General features: G+C 36.4%; 1 protein-coding gene across 46 annotated transcripts in view; it reads left to right on the top strand.

The window, feature by feature from the left end:
* Nucleotides 1-22,612, top strand: part of RIMS1 (regulating synaptic membrane exocytosis 1) — a 259,181-nt gene that overhangs the window by 156,071 nt on the left and 80,498 nt on the right. For 13 of the 46 annotated variants that reach the window (XM_087915329.1, XM_087915386.1, XM_087915358.1 and 10 more), the window contains 13 exons: nt 2,129-2,228; nt 3,629-3,752; nt 5,676-5,722; nt 7,838-7,950; nt 9,572-9,702; nt 10,735-10,906; nt 11,012-11,168; nt 12,326-12,397; nt 15,847-16,003; nt 16,731-16,856; nt 18,942-19,004; nt 21,251-21,328; nt 22,415-22,528. In XM_087915329.1, coding sequence (XP_087771455.1) covers nt 2,129-2,228; nt 3,629-3,752; nt 5,676-5,722; nt 7,838-7,950; nt 9,572-9,702; nt 10,735-10,906; nt 11,012-11,168; nt 12,326-12,397; nt 15,847-16,003; nt 16,731-16,856; nt 18,942-19,004; nt 21,251-21,328; nt 22,415-22,528 — 1,454 coding nt within the window. The remainder of the gene's footprint in view (nt 1-2,128; nt 2,229-3,628; nt 3,753-5,675; nt 5,723-7,837; nt 7,951-9,571; nt 9,703-10,734; nt 10,907-11,011; nt 11,169-12,325; nt 12,398-15,846; nt 16,004-16,730; nt 16,857-18,941; nt 19,005-21,250; nt 21,329-22,414; nt 22,529-22,612) is intronic. The other 33 variants (XM_087915448.1, XM_087915444.1, XM_087915417.1 and 30 more) reach the window with 7 other exon arrangements.

Below are 22,612 nucleotides of genomic sequence, written 5' to 3'. Positions count from 1 at the left end.
ATCACATTGACTGCTCCACGCTTCTGATTGTTCATGGGCTGAGTCAAGAACCAGTAATTTCTCTTTGCTGGCTTTCTAGATCCTTGGCCAAGTAATTTGAACTTTGTCTCTAAGAAGAGCTAGTAGAATGGACTAGGCATTAAATAATGTCTTTTATATCCTACAAAGAATGATAGGCAGTATGAATAATAATTAGCATTATTATCATAACATAATTCGCATCATTACTATCATTCTGAAAAAAGAATATATCAATATAGGTATAGTTTACCCTTTGGAGTCAACCATACTGCAGGTTAAAAACTTTAGGGAAATTATGTCAAGCTTTCTGTTGCTGTGTTCCTTAAACTTTGTCCCCGAAAGGCAATGAAACTCAATAGTGAAGAATGTTCTTAGTGCTAATGGTTAACTTCTGGAATTGTAATGTTCACTGAGCTTGGTTTTATTTCTTGCAAACATACTGCTTCATTTAGTTGTGTTCCTACAACTTAACCAGAGAACTCACCAAATAACTCGATAGCTCATAGAACATGCAACTTTAATGCCCTGAGAAAATTTGAAGCTTAACAATTGTGAAAGATGAAATCACAGTCCAATTTGATATCACAACATTCTTACCTCCATATGTCCAACACTGGCAGAATATCCACTGAAGCTATAAAGCATCAACCCTACCCAAGAGTACAAAACTGGAAAAACCTGGAATCATGGAACTGACAGATCTTTGCCACACCACTTACTTTCAATTTGATGGCTAGATACATAAACAAATTAGAAACTTATGCAAACACCACAGCAGCAATCTCTGCAATCTCTCTTAAACAATCCCTAAATTCAATAACTACAGATGGCAGAACAGGAATTATTTACAACATAACATATACAGATTGTAAAAATCACGATCAGAGGATTAGCAGAATGCATATGTAAACACCAGGAAGCAGCCAGAAGGCATTGAATATCAATTCTTTAATTTCATAACACATAGACAAATTGAACCATAAATTCAATTGGAAAACTGTTAAGTATTTTAGATCAAGCCAAATCAAAGAATGCATAATAGTTTGGTGTTCTCATACATCAACCATTAGCAGACACAGAGAGACAAACCTAGTATACATTTTTTTTAAAAAAAGCAAAAACCCAGAGTATATTCTCCTTCCCTCCTTATCACATATCCAGTAATCAATATGCATATCAGTGAGAACCAAAACAATAGAAAGGAACACTCTTAAGATGAAACAGTGCAGCCAAATCAGGCAGGTCAGCCAATCAGAAACAGGCTCACATACAACTTTAAGTAAGATAGCTCAGACAAGCTGCCATACATAAAAAGCCAGAAACTCCATTACTGTGATGGTGCTTCCTATTGATTGGTTTAGATCAGGGTTGTCAATCTAGATTTCTTTGAAGGCCGGATCAGCATTGTAGTTCTCTGTGGGCCAGCCAGCTGGCCAGGGGGATTGGGGGGGAAGGAGACAGGACAGACGCCTTCTGCAGCACTTTGCTGGCCAAAATGTGCCCATGCCCGTTTTGGACAGCAAAGTGCTGCAGAAGACACTCCATTTTGGCTGCTAGAGACACCGTGGGCTGGTCCTTTGCTATTTCCAGGCTAGCCCTGTGGGCCAGATTTAAACATGCTACAGGCCGGATGCAGCCCGTGGGCCTTGAGTTTGACACCCCTGATTTAGATGGTTGCCCATCTTATCAGCTGTAACTCTGGGCAGCAAATATTAGGTTAAAAAAAACAACAGAAACATTATCTGTTTGGGTAATTAAATGTTTGCAACAAATAAACCATTTTCCTAGATTGACAAATTGAAGTAAAACAGGTAAGTTCCACTTCTGCAAGATGTACCTTTCAGTTATGGAACAGTAAGGGTTCTTAAGCTGCTGATTCTTTTTTGCAAGTTTAAATAGTCACATGGATATGGATCTCTTAAAAATCATATATGGATCTCTTAAAAATCATATAAAGTATCAACATTGCACGAGCAATTATTTTCCTCTGAAAGATGCAAGGTTGCTGTGGTTATATAGATAAAAGGCAATTGAACTGAATATAGATTCCCATTATTTTAGTTGAAATGCAGTTTGGTGTTCTGAAAGGTGGCATATTTATTTTCAGGTTGTAGGAGGAAAAATGACGGAGTTAGGACGACTTGGTGCCTTCATTACCAAAGTAAAGAAAGGTAGCTTGGCTGATGTGGTGGGACATCTAAGAGCAGGTATCTCAGTTATGGGAATGATTTTGTTTTAATATTCTCAAAATCTATATAATGCTACTGTTATGTACTATATTTGCAGTTTCAGTGTACAATTCCCTTTGTAAACATTTCAAGCAAATGGGGGCAAGGTAAACATTATCTATATCAGTTGAACCTAGTTATATTGCTTAACATGTATGTTTATTGGATGGACTCTTAGAAGTACTCGGTACACAAAATAAAGATTTGCATATGCTGAAACTATTTTTATAATATATAAAGTTAGTATATCTCTAAGAATATATAGATCTCAGTTATATCTGACAGAAAGGTTTAAAGAACTGAAAAAAATCCATATAATCTAAATATTGATAATGTTCCAGTTTATGTGAACAAAAACAAATCTTAATTCTGTACTAATTTCCACGAACTGCATATGAAAAAAACATGCATGAGACTCTGTGATATTTACTGTATATATCTGCTAATGAACAAAGAACATCTTTTTGCAAACCAAAATTGCAGAAATATCAGATATTATTCTTTTTAAAACAGAAAAAAAAAATCTTGTCAGAAAGAAGGAAATGACCTTCTCTACACTAAAGACTTACTATAAAGAACAATGGGAAGCATTTGCAAGTCCAAGAGCTCTGCAAAAACATTTGTTGGACTGAAGGAAGGAGTTTTTGCCTTGAGATAATAAAAAAATCAACCGACTGTGTTACAGTGGAAGTATGCTGCATTGCACACTAATGTCAAAATGGCTAAGCTGCTCATACGCCTGACAGGAAGAAAATCTGAGACCTTCTGAGAAAATTAAATATTAATATCACTTGAAGAGTTTCAATTTTCAACTGACCTCTTAAATAGATTTTAATCTGTCTCATGCTGCCTGGCTAATCTTCTGCTCTTGGCTGGCTAGAATTTATTTATTTATTAAATTTGTAGTCTGCCCATTGTACTGTTGAAGTGACTCTGGGCAGCTTACAATGTGTTCTATCAATGATAGATAAACAGACAGACAGACTAACTGAATATACTGATTTAGAAGTCCTAGTACTTGTACTGAGAGAGGAAGAATGGTAGCAAGTTCTTCCTCTTTAATAGCACATGGTGTCTTCTAACTAGCTATACTTATCCCCTTGCATATTGTGATATGTGATAGCAGAATTGGGTGATAGCCCATTGAGGCTTCCTGACATCCTTCTGCCAAACCATTTCAGTTTTGCTGATAGGTCAGTGTTTTGATGTCAGAAGAATGTTCAAGAAGAGAGATTTTTTTTATTTGCAAAGTTTTATTATCTCTGAATATATACCCACAGATATGGCCTAGAAAAGAAGCTACCATACCAATTTATATTTTTCTGTGCATGTAGAGTGAAATCATACAAAAGAATATATCCTTTGTTTTTAAATTCCAGGTGATGAAGTTCTAGAATGGAATGGTAAACCACTTCCTGGAGCTACAAATGAAGAAGTTTACAATATTATTTTAGAATCCAAATCAGAGCCTCAAGTTGAAATTATTGTTTCAAGGCCTATAGGGTAAAGTTTGCTTTGCAATTTCTTTCTTAGCCTATCCACTTCCTTTCCTTCCTTCCTTCCTTCCTTCCTTCCTTCCTTCCTTCCTTCCTTCCTTCCTTCCTTCCTTCCTTCCTCCCTTCCTCTCTCCCTCTCTCCCTCTCTCTCCCTCCTTCCATCCCTCCCTCCCTTCTTTCTTCTCTCATAAATGCAGGCATATGCATACAAGAGTATATAATATTAGAATAAGATAAACACTGGCATACTAAAAACGTAAAGTGAAAAAGAATGAAGGTGCAATGTTAGCATTCTCATACTTGAATTCTCAATTCAAAAGTCCTTGGTAGCAAATCTGGAAAAGTCCAGCTATAATGTTAACTATAAGGAGAAAATGTTCTTATTAAAACATGCCATGTTTTGTATATTTAGGCACAGATCTCATCACCAGTTATACAGCTATACTGTTTCTTCAGATTTACAGCTAATTTAAGAGCCATTTATTTTAATGGATGTATGATAAACGTTACCAAGTTTGGATCCAGTCTGTTTTCTATGAATTACCACTTCATTTTCACCTTTTCTCTCCCAGTGTGCTAAATCAGCTGGGAAAGGATGAATGTTATGTTATGAAGCACACCATCATGTTAACTGAATTGTTAAACTGCCATATGCCCTCATCCCCTCTAGGGTAGAATGCTACAATGTGCTATGCCGAGGGCTGCTCTTGAAGACTATCAGGAAGCTGCAGCAAACCCCAGCAGCCCTCTTATCAATGGGTGAGGGCCACCATAATCATATACCATTGGTGTTGCCTACTACTACTAACCAGCTATCGTCTCGGCAGCCCTTAATAGCTTATGCCTGAATACATTCAGGATTATCTCATAAAAATCTACCAGCCAGTTAGAATGTTGATTACCTCATCTCCAATGAAGTCTGTAGAAGGTAGTTAGGAGAATGGATGATGATGGTTCCACCACTTTGAAATTCCTTACCTACCCTCCTGTCATTTAGGAAGGTGGGAAAGACTAAGCTTCCTTCTAGAGCTTTTAATTCTAAGATTGCTGCTATCACTGGATGCTGGGAAGGAAGACCGTTTTACTTATAATTGCTCTTTCATTGTTGGTAATATTGTTCTTAATGTAATCTTTTAAAAGGACTGGAGACTTATGGAGGGTGGCGGTCTATAACAATGGCATTTAAATTAAATTAAGGGTAGGATATGATCTTTCTGAATTCCTGTGTAACAAAAGTTCCTTGGAACATTAGGGGTTAAAGGTAAAAAATCTTATAGCATATATTTTAGAAAACTTTCTGGATTAAAATCCATTATGACATATTTAGTTATATAAATGAAATTAAATGTGTTTCCATTGTATTGTAACATGGTGTATTTAAAAATGGGGATTACGTTTGTTTGCCTAACTGTTTCCAAGTTTGTTTTTTGTTTTTCTCTCTGTTATTATAAGGTTCTTTTTAAGTTTAATTCAGCAAACTTCTTCAGGTGTTGTATAAACATTTTAGTAAATTAAATCCCTTCCCCCCCTTAAATTAGTATTTTGTAGTTTCACTCCTCTCCTGTTTACTTTTTCTTGTTGTGTGGTGGAAAAATATTGTGCACTGCGAGACCACAATATAAATATTTACATTGAAATTGCTGTTTGTATCATTTTCAAATCATATTCCTTAAGATGAGATGAGTTGACAACTTTCTTAAGAAATTGAGCAAATCATTTCAAGAAAAGTAACTGTCTAGCAGAGATATGTCAAAAGCATTCAGTCTGGGATTTAAAAAAAAAAGGTTTTTGAATAAAATTCAAGGTCTGAACCTTCTGTTTTATTAAATAACGTTAAGTAAATAATTGTGTATATAGATTAAACATTATTTTATAGCATTGCTCTGGATCAACGACATTTCAAAATTTCCCCTATATATGTCTGTTTCAGTGACATTCCAAGGATTCCTGAAACTTCTCATCCTCCACTAGAATCTAGTGAGTATTGACTTTATTCCAGCTGCTGAGATTGAACAGTGTTGATTCATAAGATGCCATTCAGCATTACTTAGTTTATCAGCATAGTCTTCGCTTCACCCTCAATGATATTTAATACTTTGCGATGTAATATATATTTTATTCATACCAAAGGATAGTCTGCAGAATTCATGCTAAAATACATGGGACAATAAATAGTTGTAGTATGTATTGCCACGGAAACTATTCGCAATATCTGACCCATGATAGAAATACAAGCTGGTCAGCAGCAGTCATATCACGAGATTGTGATATGCTTTCCTTTTGAACTTCAAAAGTTACCAAAATATGCTGATTGACCATACAAATTAACTTTAACTATTTACTTTGATCTCTTTCTCCCCAGCCTAAAGTAGAGAATTTGCTTTTTTTCCCCCTTCCCTTTCTCACTTTGCATAAACCAGAGTTTTCTGAACTAATGTTGGTCTTTAAACTCAGGAAAGAAGACATTCTGGCTGAATACAAGTAGTCCTTGATTTATGAATGTGATAGAGCCTGGGAATTACTGTACATTTGCAACCTGAGGAATTTGTTAATGGGATCATGTTAATTGAATGTGATCTCTCCCTGATTTACCCAATGCATTCATTAATTGAAGTTCAAGTCGTTAAGTGCACATGAGATACCTCAGGATGGGGAAACCATGAAGAGCCTAGTGCTTCTGACCACCCAAGCCCCCTGGCCCATTGAGATATCTCATGCTTCCCACCCACCCCAATTCTGCCCCACCAGGTCTTCACTGGCACTTATCTTTTGAACATCTCAATGGTCAACCAAGCTGTGTTCTCTCTGCCTCGGTTTCTTTGTCTGGATCCCTGCAGGCTCCGGTCATCTTTGCAAAAAGCTTTTGGCACGAAGAACAGAGGCTGGGATGGGCATGTGCATTGCTTCTGGTTTCTGTTCTTCATGCCAAAAGCCTTGAGGAAAAGCAGCCAAACCCTGCAGGGGCAAGTGATTACATCCTGGACGGCTCTGGTCATCTTTGCAAAAAGCTTTCGGTGCACGCCCCTCCTCGCCTCTGTTCTTCGCGCCAAAAGCTTTTTGCAAAGACGATCGGAGCCTGCCAGGACGCAGTCAAAGAAACTCTGGCAGAGAGGCTGGAAAGGACACAGTTTTCTAGGTCTTCGCAAGGTAAGTGAGTCTCCACAGGCCCAGTTCCTACGGAGATCCAGTGGCGGGGAGAGGCGGGATTGGCAGAACGAATGTTTCGATGCCTCTGCAGTTGTTTGTAAGGGTGAATGACTGCTGTGGTGCTGCAACATTTGTAACTTTGGAACTGTGTCATACTGGGGGGAGGGGAGAATGATGTCATAACTTTGAATGATTGCTAAGTGAACTGTCATAACTCAATTATCTGTGTAAGTTAAATTGTTTGTAGGAAAACAAATGCATAATTTTTAGAGGAATGCAGAGTGAATTCTCAACTTTAATACTTATCCCTTCCTTTTCTTCCTTTCACAACTCTAGCAGCACAATTATCCATTATAGTACAACTGAGAAATAATTCCAGGAACAAATACTCATTTTTTTTCCTGAGACTTTTTTTTTAAAAAAAGAAACTACTTATCACTCCTTACCTTTTTCAAAAGAAAAAGATTTTGCAAGAACAATCATTTCTCTGTTCTTTTCTGTTAAAATCTACTATATCAAGGCTTTCCACATCTTCTAGCAAATATATCTCTTCATGTATAGGCTCAATAAATGCAAAATATCATACTAGAGGAATTACATTTGATTTTTCCTTGATTAATAAGTTTCAAAAGCGTTCCTTGCTCAAAAGCTATATTGTGTTTACAGGTATTTAAAACTTAAATGTTTTGTGGAAAATATAACATATTTTTGGCATTGCTGAGAATTTAAGCATTTTTATTTCATTTATTTTATTTCATTTTTCTTGTTCTATTTTTCTTTTTTTCTTTCTACCATTTCTTTTGCAGATAGAAAGGCCTAATTATTTCTGTTATTATTATTATTTTGGATAGTGCTCTCTTTTTAACTCAGTCAGACCTCTTCACTTTTAAGATGATATATTTCAAATTGTTTATCACTATTCTATTTTCTTCCTTCTCTTTCTAGGTTCTAGCTCATTTGAATCTCAGAAAATGGAACGGCCTTCAATTTCTATTATTTCCCCGACTAGTCCTGGAGCTTTAAAAGATGCACCACAAGTCCTACCTGGGCAGCTGTCAGTAAGTGTAGAATGATGGTACTAGAAAACACATTTTGTGTGCTTGCATACTTCTTGGAATATTTATATTTGCATTGTTTAATGTACGTTTACTGTTCAGGATCTTGCATTTTAACTAAACATATGTATGCTTACAGCACAGCATTAAAAACAACTGATTGATTGTGTGCCATCACTCATTTTCAATTCCTAAGTGCCATATAGGTAGATTTTCTCCATAATAAACTATTCCTCAGAGAACATTTTGGAATGTACTTACAAAACTGGACCAATCCTGTGTTATGAGAAAGAGTTTTTAAAAATGAAGTTCAAACTCGATGCTGCTATAAGAGTGGTTACTTTTTATATTAGCCACTCACCCCACTTTTATTCATATATGCATCCATAGAAATGTGAACACACACACATGCAAAAATATACACATACACACATAATTCTACAGAGTGATATTCAATTGCTTTGTTATTCCCTAGAAGTTGTTTTGGAATTGCAGTATGCTGTTGTACGGAGGATTGAATTCTTTGGGATGGGGCAGGGGTGGGATTCTGCCAGTTTGGACCGGTTTGGGCGAATCAGATGTTAAAGTTACATCCGGTTCGCCAAACCGGTATTGCAACCGACCAGCTGGCCCCGCCCACCTTTCCCCTCCCAGGAGTTTCCACGTGATGCAGGTAAGTGCAGGGTCCTCATGGAGGCTCTGGGAGGGGGAAATATGCACCTTCCAGAAGTCCAGAAATGGGCTTGTTTCCGGCTTCTGGTGGGCCTCCAGAGCCTGGGGAAAATTTTTTTCACTCTCCCAGAGGTCCAAGAGAGGCCTCTGGACCCTTGGGGAGGCAAAAACGGCCTCCCCTGGGCTCTGGAGGCCCTCTGGAAGCCAAAACAGGAAGTTCTGGTAGGCCCACCCAGCAACCTGGCAGGAACCAGTTGCTGGGATTTTTGAGCCCCATCCCTGGGACGGGGAATAGGAATTATGTATGTAAAATGGAAGCTGAAGTGAAAGATGGCAAAAACAGTAAACTCAGACCCATCTTGTAATGTTCCTACATGTTACAATGACTGAAGTAAACTCTCAACTTTTAGAAAATATGTCATAGCTGACTGTATACATTGACTTAATAGATTGGGCTGCTGGGTACATGGTACCATGCACATTCCGATATTAATTCCTGCCTTTAGTTGTCTTCATATAGAATCTAAGGAATAATCCTTTCTTCTTGTTGCCTGTCAAGAACCTACCTTTGGACTGGAAATCACATATAGATAATAGGCAAATTCATTTATCGATTTATCCTACATGAAGCTGTCTAATCTCATTTAAAAGTAATCTAAGAGACATTACAAGATCCCATTTTAGTGCATTTTGTAGTTTAATTATAGTTTGTATGGATAAACTTCCTCCAGTTTTACTTTCCAGATTTCCTTTCAAATCAATTTCCATAGATCAAGATTTTTTAGTTGAATGTAGCAGATCATGGACAGGGTTTAATGCAGAGAAGAATTGCTTGTATGTTTTCTATTATTTAATGAATGTATTGTTGCTTCCTTTATCAGTCTAATGTAGATAAAAATGAACCTCAATTGACATATTTTATTGTTAATGTAGAGCTCTTTTAATATTTTAGGTTAAACTATGGTATGATAAAGTGGGGCATCAGTTAATAGTGAATGTTCTTCAAGCAACAGATCTGCCACCTAGATTAGATGGACGACCAAGAAACCCATATGTGAAAATGTACTTCCTTCCAGATAGAAGGTAAGACTTAAATGAAAGACCACATAGTACAGATTGAAGCATCTCAGTTAAGCTCTATATTTGTGGAATTCATTTCAACTCCAATATTACTCTTCTTGATGAAGTGCTAATGGCCAATTTTTAATTTTATTTTCTTTGATGCAAATCAGAATCTGTCTCTACAATAGCATCAAAGTTATTCAGGTACAAAGAATGATGCGTTATTTTATCATATCTTCTGTTCTATAGCAGTGTTTCTCAAACTTGGCAACTTCAAGCAAAAAATTCTGGGAGTGAACGTCCACACATTTTAATATTGACACTGTTCTAGAATATTCCATTTTTTCCATAACTTTATCAGTTCATTTTTTTCCATCCCAAATTTTTCCACAAGGAGAAGCCAGTTGTGTGCAATATTATTAGCATCAAATGTCAGCATCTACTTCATACTACTGTATTAGAAGTCTGCTAAATGGTGTGCAATAGAATATTCTGAAGGCCAGCACTAGCCAGCAGTTATTTTCCTTGAACAATGTATTACTTACAACCTTTATGCCAAAAAGTAGCATATAGTCTGGCTAAGATTTTCTTATTATTTATGTATTAATATTGTTATATATTTACGTAAATTTGTATTTATGTATTTACATTACTTGGGTGACCATTTTATGTGGCCGCCCAAGTAATGTGTTTATAGTTGTTTAGATTTCCTTGTGTTTATAATATATTAAAATATTTAATTTATGATGGATAATAACTGTCACAATGGTTTCATGCTGTCTGTCCCTTGGTCAGCCATTTCACTTATTTAGTTGTGAATCCAACCACAGCAATCTTTTAGAATGTTCAGCTCTGCAATGCTGCTGGGTTATTGAGTTTGAACAGCTAATCAGCTGAGTAGGGATCTTCCCCTTGCCTCTTTACAGAGGGAAGTGACAACACTGGAATTGTGACTGTGAGCATAGTTCATCATGAAGCTTAAGACCTGAGATGGAAATACATATCTGGATTTCTGATGATGATGATGATTTACAGTGACTTTTTATGTTACAGTGATAAGAGTAAAAGAAGGACAAAAACAGTAAAGAAAAGCTTAGAACCCAAATGGAACCAAACCTTTCTCTATTCACATGTGCATCGTAAGGATTTTAGAGAACGGATGTTAGAAATCACTGTTTGGGATCAGCCAAGAGTGCAAGAAGAAGAAAGTGACTTCCTCGGAGAGGTGAATGGGCATGTACCATCATTGCATTTTAAACAAGGAATAGAATCTTGAAGCAATTTATCCCTATTGTTAAACAAAGATGAATTTTGCTGTGCTTTCTCATAGATTCTCATAGAGTTGGAGACTGCACTTTTAGATGATGATCCACATTGGTATAAGCTGCAGACTCATGATGAATCCTCACTACCTCTTCCTCAGCCATCACCTTTCATGCCAAGGAGACATGTCCATAGCGGAGAAAATTCCAGCAAAAAATTACAAAGTAGGTGCAGAATTCCCCTTTCATTTGGTAGAACTTTTTGAGCAGTAATTATGATGTAAACATTCATAACAATTTAAGCAACTACATTCAATAAAAAGTACAGGTTTCAAAGATCTGCATCAAGATTTAACTCATACTGTCTCGGTGTCTTCAGAACATCATAGCAAAGTAATCTTTTTAGGCTGAAAATCAGTTTTTTAAACTGAGTAGGCCTTACTGTTAAAGGGGCAAGCATAATATTTTGATTGTAATCGTTGTGATTGTGTTTACAAAGACCAGACCTAGCTATATTGCCATTATTCTGAAATCTGACAAAGCAAAAGGAATGCTTCCTACTTTCTCTTTAGAAATCAAGAAAAGGCTGCTAGGAGTGCTTTGTTGCTGCCTGTATGTTCAGCAGCTTTTCTTTTGATGTTTTGTCAGTAAGATTTTCAATACTGTCCAACTTCATTACCTCTGAACTTTTTTCATTAGGTCGTTTAAGCTCACAATTAACATAAGAATGGAAACTTGCGCAGCCATAATTTATGGACACTCATCAATCCCATAGTAACTAAACCATCAACCAATAGTTGCTTGTGCAGATCATTAGATTCACATGTTGCACTAAACCATAATGTGAATTGGTTTAGTTTGGTTTAATGTGATGTATGAACTTTGATGAGCCAGTTATGGTACAAAGGTTAAGAAAAAACTCAGGAGACTGAGTTGTAGTCCCACCTTAAGCATGAAAACCAGCTGGATGACTTTTGGCCAATCACTCTTTCTCAGCCTAACACACCTTGACAGGTTTGTTGTTGTGGGTAAAATAGGGGAAAGAAGTATTAGGTATGTTTGATATATAAGATAAGATATATAGTAATTAAGTAATGTGAAATCAGAGACACCGGATGCCTACATAATAATAAATGCTACAATCCAGTGAATCATTGTGCTGTCACAATATGCTTGGAACTATAGCCAGTACCAGAGATTAAAATGTGTTCTGATTCTGAGCCACTTTGCAATAGCTTTTTTTACAATTATTATTATCTCTCTTTTTTTAGTTTTGAATGCATCCCATTTATTTAACTGCCCCCAAATAATTTTTACTTACACTTATTTTAACCCTTTGCAAAAGTACCAAGTATACAGTTATTTGCCTTACTGTTGCACAGGATCTCAGCGAATCAGTGATAGTGACATCTCAGATAATGAGGTTGATGATGGTATTGGAGTAGTTCCTTCAGGTGCGTGGGTGAAGAGCATGGTCCTACATCCTTTGCTTCAACTTCCCTGTCCTTTTCCTCTTCCACGTTTGAATTTTCTAGATTTTTGAAAGAACTTGAGTTGGGAGGTCATGTTTTCCAGAAAGGTGCATGTTGTATTGTTCCATGGTGACACATTCTAAAATTTACATCAGTCTTTATTTGTTCCTGAATTAAAATTAATCTTTCATTCTGCTACATCTGCCATGAATGGTCAGGGGCAATAGTTTGTTACAATGTTAATATTTAATATTGATATAATATAAACAACTAATAAACCTATTTGTACATAATGTAGGCATTTCATGGGTCAACGATCTGTTTTGAAATAAAAGTTAATACAAAAATATATTCAAATATATAGCTTAAGTAATAAAAATCTCAATTGATTTGTTCTTATTTTCAGACCCAAAGGTACACCATGGAATATATTGAAAATGCATGGCTGTATATAGTGCATGAAGCATGGCTACATATTTTATAACTCTTACAAACATTCATTAGTTTTCTTTATCTTAAATATATGTATAAAAGAAGATATAAGCATAATTTTACAAAAAGATAAAATCAAAATTCTAGAAATACATTTTCAACATTATAGGAAACGCTGAAGATTTCCTGCAGCCAGTCACAGCCTGAATTGGAAAATATGTTCAAAGTAAAAAAACCAAAAACAACACATAACTTGATATTTCAACTAGGTATTTGAACCAGATAATTAACTGTAATAAACAGTTTGAAAGATTTCTTTAGTTATCCTTACTTTTCTCTGTTTGAAATAATGACTAGCTAGTATGGTTACCCAATGCTATTTTGGCTGGTATATATAGTATTACACATTATACAACAACATTGTCCAACAAGCCTAGAACAGTATATTACATAAGTTCATTCTGCCATATTTTTGGGAGGTGTTAATTGTGCTAAAGAACGCAGTACTTTGGTAACTGAAAATCAGGAAGGATGTCATAATAATAATCTATTTTGGCATTTTTCTTGAACAATAGTTGAGCACTTCTCTAAATTAGCTTATTAATGAATAAGCTAATAATTTCAGTTATATTGATATAATTAAGCCATATGTTGTTACTTTTTGTCATACAGTACTGTCTTTATACTGTCTATGTGACAGCATAGACTATTGATTAACAGCATATTACTGTAGTTTCCATTGTCTAATGTATATGTTTTAAAATCCTTGATAGTTTTATTTTGCAGATAAGGATAATTTTTAGCATAAATATAATTAAACAGGGAAAGTTATTTCATAATTTACATCATAAGCAATTATTTTATCCATGTCACAAGTTGTCTTCCATTCACAAAGCAATCGTACAGAATTTATGAGAGAAAAGTGTGGAATATATTCTGGTTGAGAAGGATTCCTATAAGCTCCCTTGTATTCTCCCTTAGAATCTGAGGTTCTTTAAGAACTACTACAGTGTTTCTCCAACAATACGCCCCCCCCAATAGGAAGACCCAGCATGTTTTCTAGACATAAAATGAAATTAAGCCCCTCCCCCCAAATTTAGGCCTAGTTTAAAACATGCGAAATTGCGGAGGGGGAGGCAGGGGGAACTTGCCATTAGGAGTGCCCCGCGGGCAGCTATGTCTTGCCACCAGCCACTCCTAACGGCCAATCATGGTGGAACACAGACGGTTCCTTTACCCATCCCTTACCCGGGTCAGCAGGAGGGTGGCATCGGCATGGATATCCTGCAGCATTTCAGCCGCTTCTCAGGCCTCCATAGCTTCCACGGTTCCTACCACCTCTCTCACCAGCGCCATCTCCAACAACACCATCTGAGTTGCTCCCACTTTCCCCCCGTCCCCATAACAACAGGGAAAAAAAAGATTTTGAGGTACCTGGGAGTGCTGTGCGCTGCGTTTTGGTTTAATTGCCAGCGCCGTCTCCAATAACAGCAGCAGGAGGCCGGGAAATGTGGAAGCATTTCAGCTGCTTCTCGGGTGGGGGAGCCGCCTCCATAACTTCCATGGTTCCCGCTGCTGCTGCTGCTGCTGTTATTGGAGACAGCGCTGGCGAGAGAGGGACAGCTGCAGCTCGGCCTGGGTGCTTGGAATGCAGGAACGGGCTGCTGCACTGGGACTTTTGCAAACTTGCAGAGCCTGAGGCTGGAGCAGCAGCATAGACCATCGCTCGGCTCTTCTCGCGCCCAGCCAGCCACTCGAGATTAAACCAAAACACAGCGCGCGGCACTCCCAGGTACCTCAAAATCTTTTTTTTTTCCTGTTGTTATGGGGACGGGGGAAAAGCGGGAGCGACTCAGATACTGTTGTTGGAATCGGCACTGGTGCGTTGGGGGGGGAGAATTAATTCACCTCCGAAAAGATGTCCTAGCCGTTTTTTCGGGGCTCAAAAAAAAAAAAAGGCCCGGCCTTATTTTGTGAGAAACACGGTAATATTTAATTTATATACTTCAGCTAAAGAATTGCTTTACAGTACAGTTGCCTGCTGCTATTTACAGTGCAGTTTAGCCAACTGGCTTCAAAGCATTCATCCTAAGGACTTCATTTGTTATATCAAGCCTTTTCTTCTTATTGTTAGAAGAACTTGATTGTGAGTTGCTATCTTTTCACCATTTGAAATATTTTCTTTTTGAACTCCATTAGTTCACCATGCTTCCTGTGCATAAACAATTCTTCTTATAGGAGAACAAAATGTAAACTTTTCTTTCAACCACAAACCATATGTGTCTTTTGCTATTTCAGTGGAAAGCATCATTCATGTCTGCATTCATATTGTAAGCGCTGTAAATAATTTGCAATTTTGGTGGCATTTAGTTATAATTTTCTTTGTCTGTTGTTTTTATGTGCTAGGTCCAGCTAAGAGTAATTTGTGATAGCAGTAGCAAAAAGTTTAATTCCGGCCAAAAGAAGTTCTATTGATTATTTCAATGTTGAGAAATACTTTCTTAAGTGACTTTATATCATATTCACATCAGCAGCTAACTTATCTGAAAATGAAAATGAATCTTCAATCAGAGAACAATTACTCACAAAGTATTCTGTTGCTTATAATAATTTTGGCAATAGCATTGTTTCAGTGTCGCAGCCAAAGATGTACAGATATCATCTGAAAATACTGAAGAGTTGAGAAACCAACCATCCTAGAAATTAATATCTAATTATTATTTAAATATTATATATGCTCTTTTTCATTTTTTTCACCTTTGGGAATTTCTTTGCATGTAAATTCTTCTGTACCTATGTTTATGCTTTTCCCTCCTATATATATTTAAGTATAATGCTATTTGTTAGACCTAGCTGCATGATATTTCAGGATTTTCACTGGTGAAACAACTACTTGAAAATCTTGTAATCAGCAAGAGATGCTTTCTTGAAAAGACTAATTTGATTATGAATTGTTATTTATGACCCAAACTAAATTTATTTTGTTGCACTTTTACCAGTAGGCTATAGGTCTACCAGTAGAGAAAGTAAATCTGCAACATTAACTGTGCCAGAACAGCAAAGAACAACTCATCATCGTTCACGATCTGTATCTCCTCACCGTGGTGACGATCAGGGCAGGACCCGTTCTCGTTTACCAAATGTGCCATTACAGAGGTATGATTGAAAATGTAGCTGCTTTATCATTAACTCCAACAGTCTGTACAAAATGGAGTAATCTGGAACCCCACTATTTCTAGCACTTTTCCACTGAATTCATTGGGTTTTAAAAGTGGGCAACTGTGAGAGGGGCAGATTCTTGTGGTTATAGATATGTGAAGTTTATATTCTCTTTGGGCACTATGTGCTCCCTTTGTTGCAAGGGCAGCTGCTCTGCAGTGGTCAATTTGCCATAAAGAGAATTGTGTAGTTCTCTTAATGACATAACTAGGCAACTCTTCATGCACTGTTTCCTAAACAAGATTATCCTATCGATCGATTGATGCATTTTACTTTTTGATACCATCCTGTTTTACACTGTCCATATGCCCTCCTGTCAAGGAAGAAATTTACATAGAGAGAGCTAGAGCTCTTGCCAAAAAGGTTGGTGCAGCAAGAAAATACCAGAAGAATTCAGTAATTTTGCGAAGGGAATTTTTTTCTCTCACCATCAAATCACTGAATTAAATATTAATATTAATTATGTGCTGTCTGGAAACTCTGGGACTGCTAGTCACAACACATCAGAAAAATAAGAGGCTACAAAAAGTTATTATAATGGACTGGATTATATGTATTTTACATTCCTAGATCAATATTCCTCTATTTGCATCAAAGTTATCAGATTTAAGAATTTTACCCTTACATTTACATTAATTTATTTGTTCATTATTCTATAAACCAGGAGTTTAGATGAAATTCATCAAATGAGAAGATCACGTTCTCCAACTAGACACCATGATGCCTCCCGAAGCCCAGTTGACCGCAGACCCAGAGATATGGATAGCCAGTATTTATCAGATCAAGAAGGGTATGTTTTTTACCTTTATATTTCTATTAAAAGTACCAGTGCAGCTTTGAAAATACTTACTTTCTAAAATAGATGAAAAAAGTCCTCATATCTATAACAACAGCAACAACCAAGTATGTATTCAAATCTTAAGGCAACATTGAGCAATCTGTTTACCTCTTCTTCGTGGATCATTTCCAGCTTACTGAACTTACAGTCACTGTTTTTCCTGTCAATTTCTCAAACATTTTTATACTGTTTTTCGGTACTTTGAGGGATTGCCACAGCTAGGAGAGGGTTGACTTATTCTCTGAAGTTCCTGAGGGTTGGACAAGAAGCAACAGGTGAAAGCTCATTAATGAGAGATCCAATTTGGAACTAAGGAGAAATTTCCTGACAGTGAGAACAATTAATTAATGGAACAACCTGCACCTTTACCCTATTCCTAACCCTGAATTGAACAGTGCTTTGTAAGAAATGTGTTAAGAACTCTCTAAACAGAATGTGGGGTGTCTGAGGTTCTGATTTGTACATTAGCAGGATGATGGCTGTTGGATTTTACAAAAACAGCATTTTCTGGATAATTAGCAGCCATTTTGATAAACTGGGGGAGGACAGATTAAAAAATAGCAGTCTCAGCTTTGTGGCTTGTATGTGTACATCAGTAATTTTTTGTTAGAATTTGTAGACTAAATATGATATGTGACAATATGACATTTGAAAATCTGACAACTATTATATCAAGGACACATCATATCTCCTCCTTTAAGGGTTCCCTGGGGACAAGATTAGAAGAGTAACATTTATGTATAATTTTCTGTGTGGAATTTATGGAATAGCACTATTCTTTATTCTCATTTGCAGTACTTTGGTTTACATGTAAAATATTAAATTTCATAGCTTTACTACTAAGATTACTATAATGCTATTGGATAGCATGTCAATCTTATTATTCAATTTATGTTGCTGATAAGTTCTCCAAGTACATAATAGTATGGTGGCATATTGATCAGAGTTTTGCTACTTCAAAAACGTTTACACGCATCTGTCTGCTTAACATGGTCTTTAATAGATTTTTATAATATCATAGCTTCGTAAACATAAGCTTTATGTAACAAAATAATTATTTTATGTGGGATTTATTTTTATTTATCCAGGTTTTTTTTAAAGAAATTTTATTAGTGTGCATGCTATACCCAAGACCTATTATCTTTGTTACTGGCTCATGGTTTTCTCTAACTTATAACTGCTTCTAATGAAGAAACAGTAGTCTGGATCAGGCCAAAATTAATGTGTGCCGCCTTCGCTTCCTCCTCCTCTCCTCCTCCTCCTCCTCCTCCTCCTCCTCCTCCTCCTCCTCCTCCTCCCTCCTCCTCCTCCTCCTCCTCCTCCTCCTCCTCCTCCTCCTCCTCTTCTTCTTCTTCTTCTTCTTCTTCTTCTTCTTCTTCTTCTTCTTCTTCTTCTTCTTCTTCTTCTTCTTCTTCCTCTTGCTCTTCTTCTTCTTCTTTTACAAGGGCTCAACGTTTGCACGTAGACATTTGCTATTGAGCAGATGAAAACAACCTTGAAAACATAACATTAAGTGTGTTAATAAGGCATTAAATAGCTAGCAATTTTTGAGCTTCTCTAATTCTTTGCTAGGAGCAGAGATACACTTTCATGCTATGTTTCTTAACTCTGAGCATTTTGTGCTTATTTTAATGAACCTTTTACTTTCATTACACTTGTTTACAATGTGAAATAGCAGAACATCCTGCCAAATGTGACTTGAAAAACAAAACTCTCAAAACTGTTTTGGATGTTAAGGCTCAGTAGTCTGTAAATTTAGGCTGCTTAGAAATGTGTTGAAACAAATTAGGTTTAATTGAACTAAGCCTTTATTTGTAAAAAAAAAATTCACCTAATGTATTAAACAGCTACTTTTTGCTGACTTGTAAAATGAGTAGTCTAATAAATTCTTATTTAAAGCTTATCAAAAGGACTATCTCAGTTCAGAATTTCTAGCTTATTTTGTGTTTTCATTTACATATCATGGCATAATTCATGCTATTTAATGCTTCATATTTATGTAACTGTTTCATTCATCGTCCAATCCTGTCTGTGCAGTGAGCTTCTTATGCTGCCCAGGGCAAAACGAGGAAGAAGTGCAGAGTGCCTACATACAACCAGGTAAATACAGGCATTTGGTAAATAAGCTTGGTTATAAATAGTTCTGGTGTATGTTTTTCACATCTTTTCTTTTTATTTTACAAATCATTCTGTTTCCCAAGAAACCAGTATTCCTTAGTCCCACTGCAGATAAAAGGCTGTCTAATTCTTTAATTATTTTTAAAAGTTTTCTTATACTGAAGCATCAGTCAATACAATGATTGAGTTTAATGTATCCAAATCTATGGATCTGAGTAGCTGTTTCCTATATTTATATAACCTGCCATAGTGATAGGATTCAAAAAAATTTCTACTGGTTCTGTGGGCGTGGCTTGGTGGGCGTCGCAGGGGAAGGATACTGTAAAATCTCCAGTCAGACGTGGTATTTGCTGGTTCTCCAAACTACTCAAAATTTCCACTACCAGTTCTCTAGAACTGGTCAGAACCTGCTGAATACCACCTCTGCTGTCATATCTAGATTTGGATAGCTTCTGTTAGGACAAATTTCATACCTAGCAATTGATCAGTTGCAAGCACTGTAACTACAAGCAAAAAATAGGCCTTCAAATGTGTGGCAGGGTTATTATTCTATGTTGCATTCTTTATAGTTATTTGTTTAGGTTTTTTTACTTTATTTTGAGTTTTGTGCTTTATACATACTGATCATGTTGGATGTAAAATTAAATGTTCTTAGTTCATTGCAAAACTTTATGGACAAAAGTACTCTCCTTCATAGAGATAGCAGAGGGTTTCAACCTCATGTACAGTCCAAAGGGATATACTTAACACCTCATCCTTCTGTTACAATGAACTGATGTATCCACCTTTTACCATCCCCCAAAGTTTTAAGTTTATACCTCACACACGGACCCTTAGATTCTCTACCTTTGAGGATATCCACTAGGAGATTGTAACATCTCCTGTCCAAAGTCCTTATGAATGCTGAAATTTAAACAACCGTATGTGTACTTTCAAATGCCCTTTCCATCACTCTTGGCAGATGGAGCTACTCTCTCTCCTAATCTCAAGTTATCCAATTGTGCATTTCTGATTAAATGATTAAGACATGAAAGGGATCAAAACAGTGATGGTCAGAAACCACACGACATCTGACCATTACACAAGCCTACTTAACATTTGCCATGAACTGGCTTTTATTTGGAGATCTTGCAATTAACATTGCTTTCTTCTTTTTGATCCATAACTGTAAATTTATTAATAAATATCTGCCTCTGTGATATTAGCAGGAAGGCAGTATAAACAAGAATAGCAATAAATGCCTCACCCCCCACCCCCACCCCCCGATACTGCAGGGTAAGCCCTATGCGAAACCTGGAGTGAACTTGCAAAAGCTTATGTTTTTCACAGGTGAGGGTGGAGTGGAAAAAAATCCTGGTAGTCACATCTAAAAAAATATTAGATGTGGAAAGTATTATACACAAATCAATGTAATGATTATATTCCTAAATACTTTGCTCTATCTGATGCAAGCTATCCTCACAATTTTATTTTATTAATGTACATACATCCAAACATACATACATACTTATATACATACATACATGAAAGATAAACTTGAGAACTATGCTAAAATATGGGCAATTGAAGAATAAAGCTCTCCTGAACAATTCAGTAACTGTGAGTTGCTATTGTTTTTCTTTGATGCAGTACAACTTAAGTAGATAGTTGGACTTTAAACTTTATTAATTAAATTGGCAAGTACTGTTAAAATTATTTATTTATTTTTAAACAAATTTATGTAGCTGTCCAATTCACACACAGGGATTCCAGGCCACTGTATAGCATTAAAAATATGTTTAAAAATATACAATTAACTGGCCCGCCACCCCATGTAGGCGACAATAGCATCGGACAAGTCACCTGATTGGCCCTGAATAGATTCCCCAAGCTTGCTGACAAAACCATGTCTTCAAGGCCTTGCAGAAAAGCAACAAGATAGGGGCCAATCGTATCTCTGGGAGGAGGAGGATATTGCCAAGAGAGGAAGCCACCACAGAGAATGCCCTTTTTAAAGATCCTACCAAGTGTACGTCCTTGATAATTAGGACCACAACATACCTGCTCCAGTGGGCCAGGTAGATGTAATTATTAATGATACTTGCCAACAAACAATGCAAATGACTTACACGAATGTGTAAGTCATTTGCATCATAATTTACTGTTTTGTCTAGTGCTGTTTTCATATCTGCCTATATATTTTTGTTTCTTGCATGGCTGTTTCCCCTTTCTTTTCTGTCACATTCAAGAAATTCTGTTAGGCATTACAAATCACTACCTCCCAAGATGCCTTTATTTGAGAATGGCACTTACTGGAATCTTTACAGGTAAGAAATCTGTTGCTGTCACATAAAAGTTCTCACATAGAATTCCAGAGAAAAAAGGAGATACTTTTTGAATGAACTTGTCAATCAGCTTCTCTATCTCAACACATAACCACACACCCACACCTTCTTTTAAAGGCCTTATAGGTTGCAGTACCCAGCTTGTTTGGCTGATCTATAGAAACTAAGGAGGATTAATCCTCCTAAATTTTTGTGTGGAAGATTATCATGAAATAGCAGATTTCTATATAGGCAGTTTTCAACTTATGACCATTGGTTCAGTGAACATTCTAAATTACGACATAGCTTTAAAAAAATGTGATTTTGACCAGTCCTTACAATGACTGTCACAGCATCCCTGCAGTCATATGATTGCAATTCAGGTTCTCGGCAATCAGCGTATATTTATAACAGTTACAAAGTCCTGGGTCATGTGATTGCCATTTTCAACCTTCCCAGATAGCTTCCAACAAGCAAAGTCAATGGGAGAAGCTGGCTTGCTTAATGACTGCTGCGAAAAAGATCATAAACTCGATCACAATCATTTTATGCCTGGCATCACTTAGTGACCCAATTTAAGTCAGGGACAACTTCTACTAGACACAGAAATGTAAAAGAACAAAAAGAAATCACAACAAACCACATCCACAATGTCGATAAAACTACTTGAATGTGTCTATTGTATCACCATGAATTGAACATAACTTTATGTTTGTCTTAGCTTGTTAGATAACAATATAGCTCACTGCGTAGCAAAGCAGTTTGATCCAACTTTAACCCCATTTAAGTTATTTGCCAAAATAAGTATTCATTGCACAGCTGAACAGGTTTGTAGCTGGAATCTATAAACTTATCCATACTTAAACATCTCTATCTCCTAATGAATCGAATGGACTACTTTCTTAGAGTATTCCTAGGGCTATTTTTCATCACACCCATTTTCTCTGAATCCCTGATACTTATACCACATTGATGTTTTGGATATTTTAAGTTTGTATATATTTTCTTTCTTTTTTCTTCCTGTGTGATTTGCATTCATTGTGAAACTTACTTTTTTTTCTTTTTCATGAATTATTTTGAATTGTGAAGCTCAACCCTGCCTGCATATATTAAGGCCAAATCAGTGCTTAGTCAGGATAATTCACTTCATCCTAATTGCCTTAATTCACATGTATCAAGATTTACAGAAGGACTGTTGGTTAGGTAAGGTTTCAGACAAAGCATCTTTCCCTGTATTAATTTATTTTAAATAATTGTTTTCATGGTAGAATATCCTTTTCTTTCAAA

This window comes from Pseudonaja textilis, chromosome 1 (assembly GCF_049901715.1).
Source record: "Pseudonaja textilis isolate UNSWEBS1 chromosome 1, rPseTex1.2, whole genome shotgun sequence".
Taxonomy (NCBI): Eukaryota; Metazoa; Chordata; class Lepidosauria; order Squamata; family Elapidae; genus Pseudonaja; species Pseudonaja textilis.
This window is presented reverse-complemented; position numbering and strand designations above follow the sequence as displayed.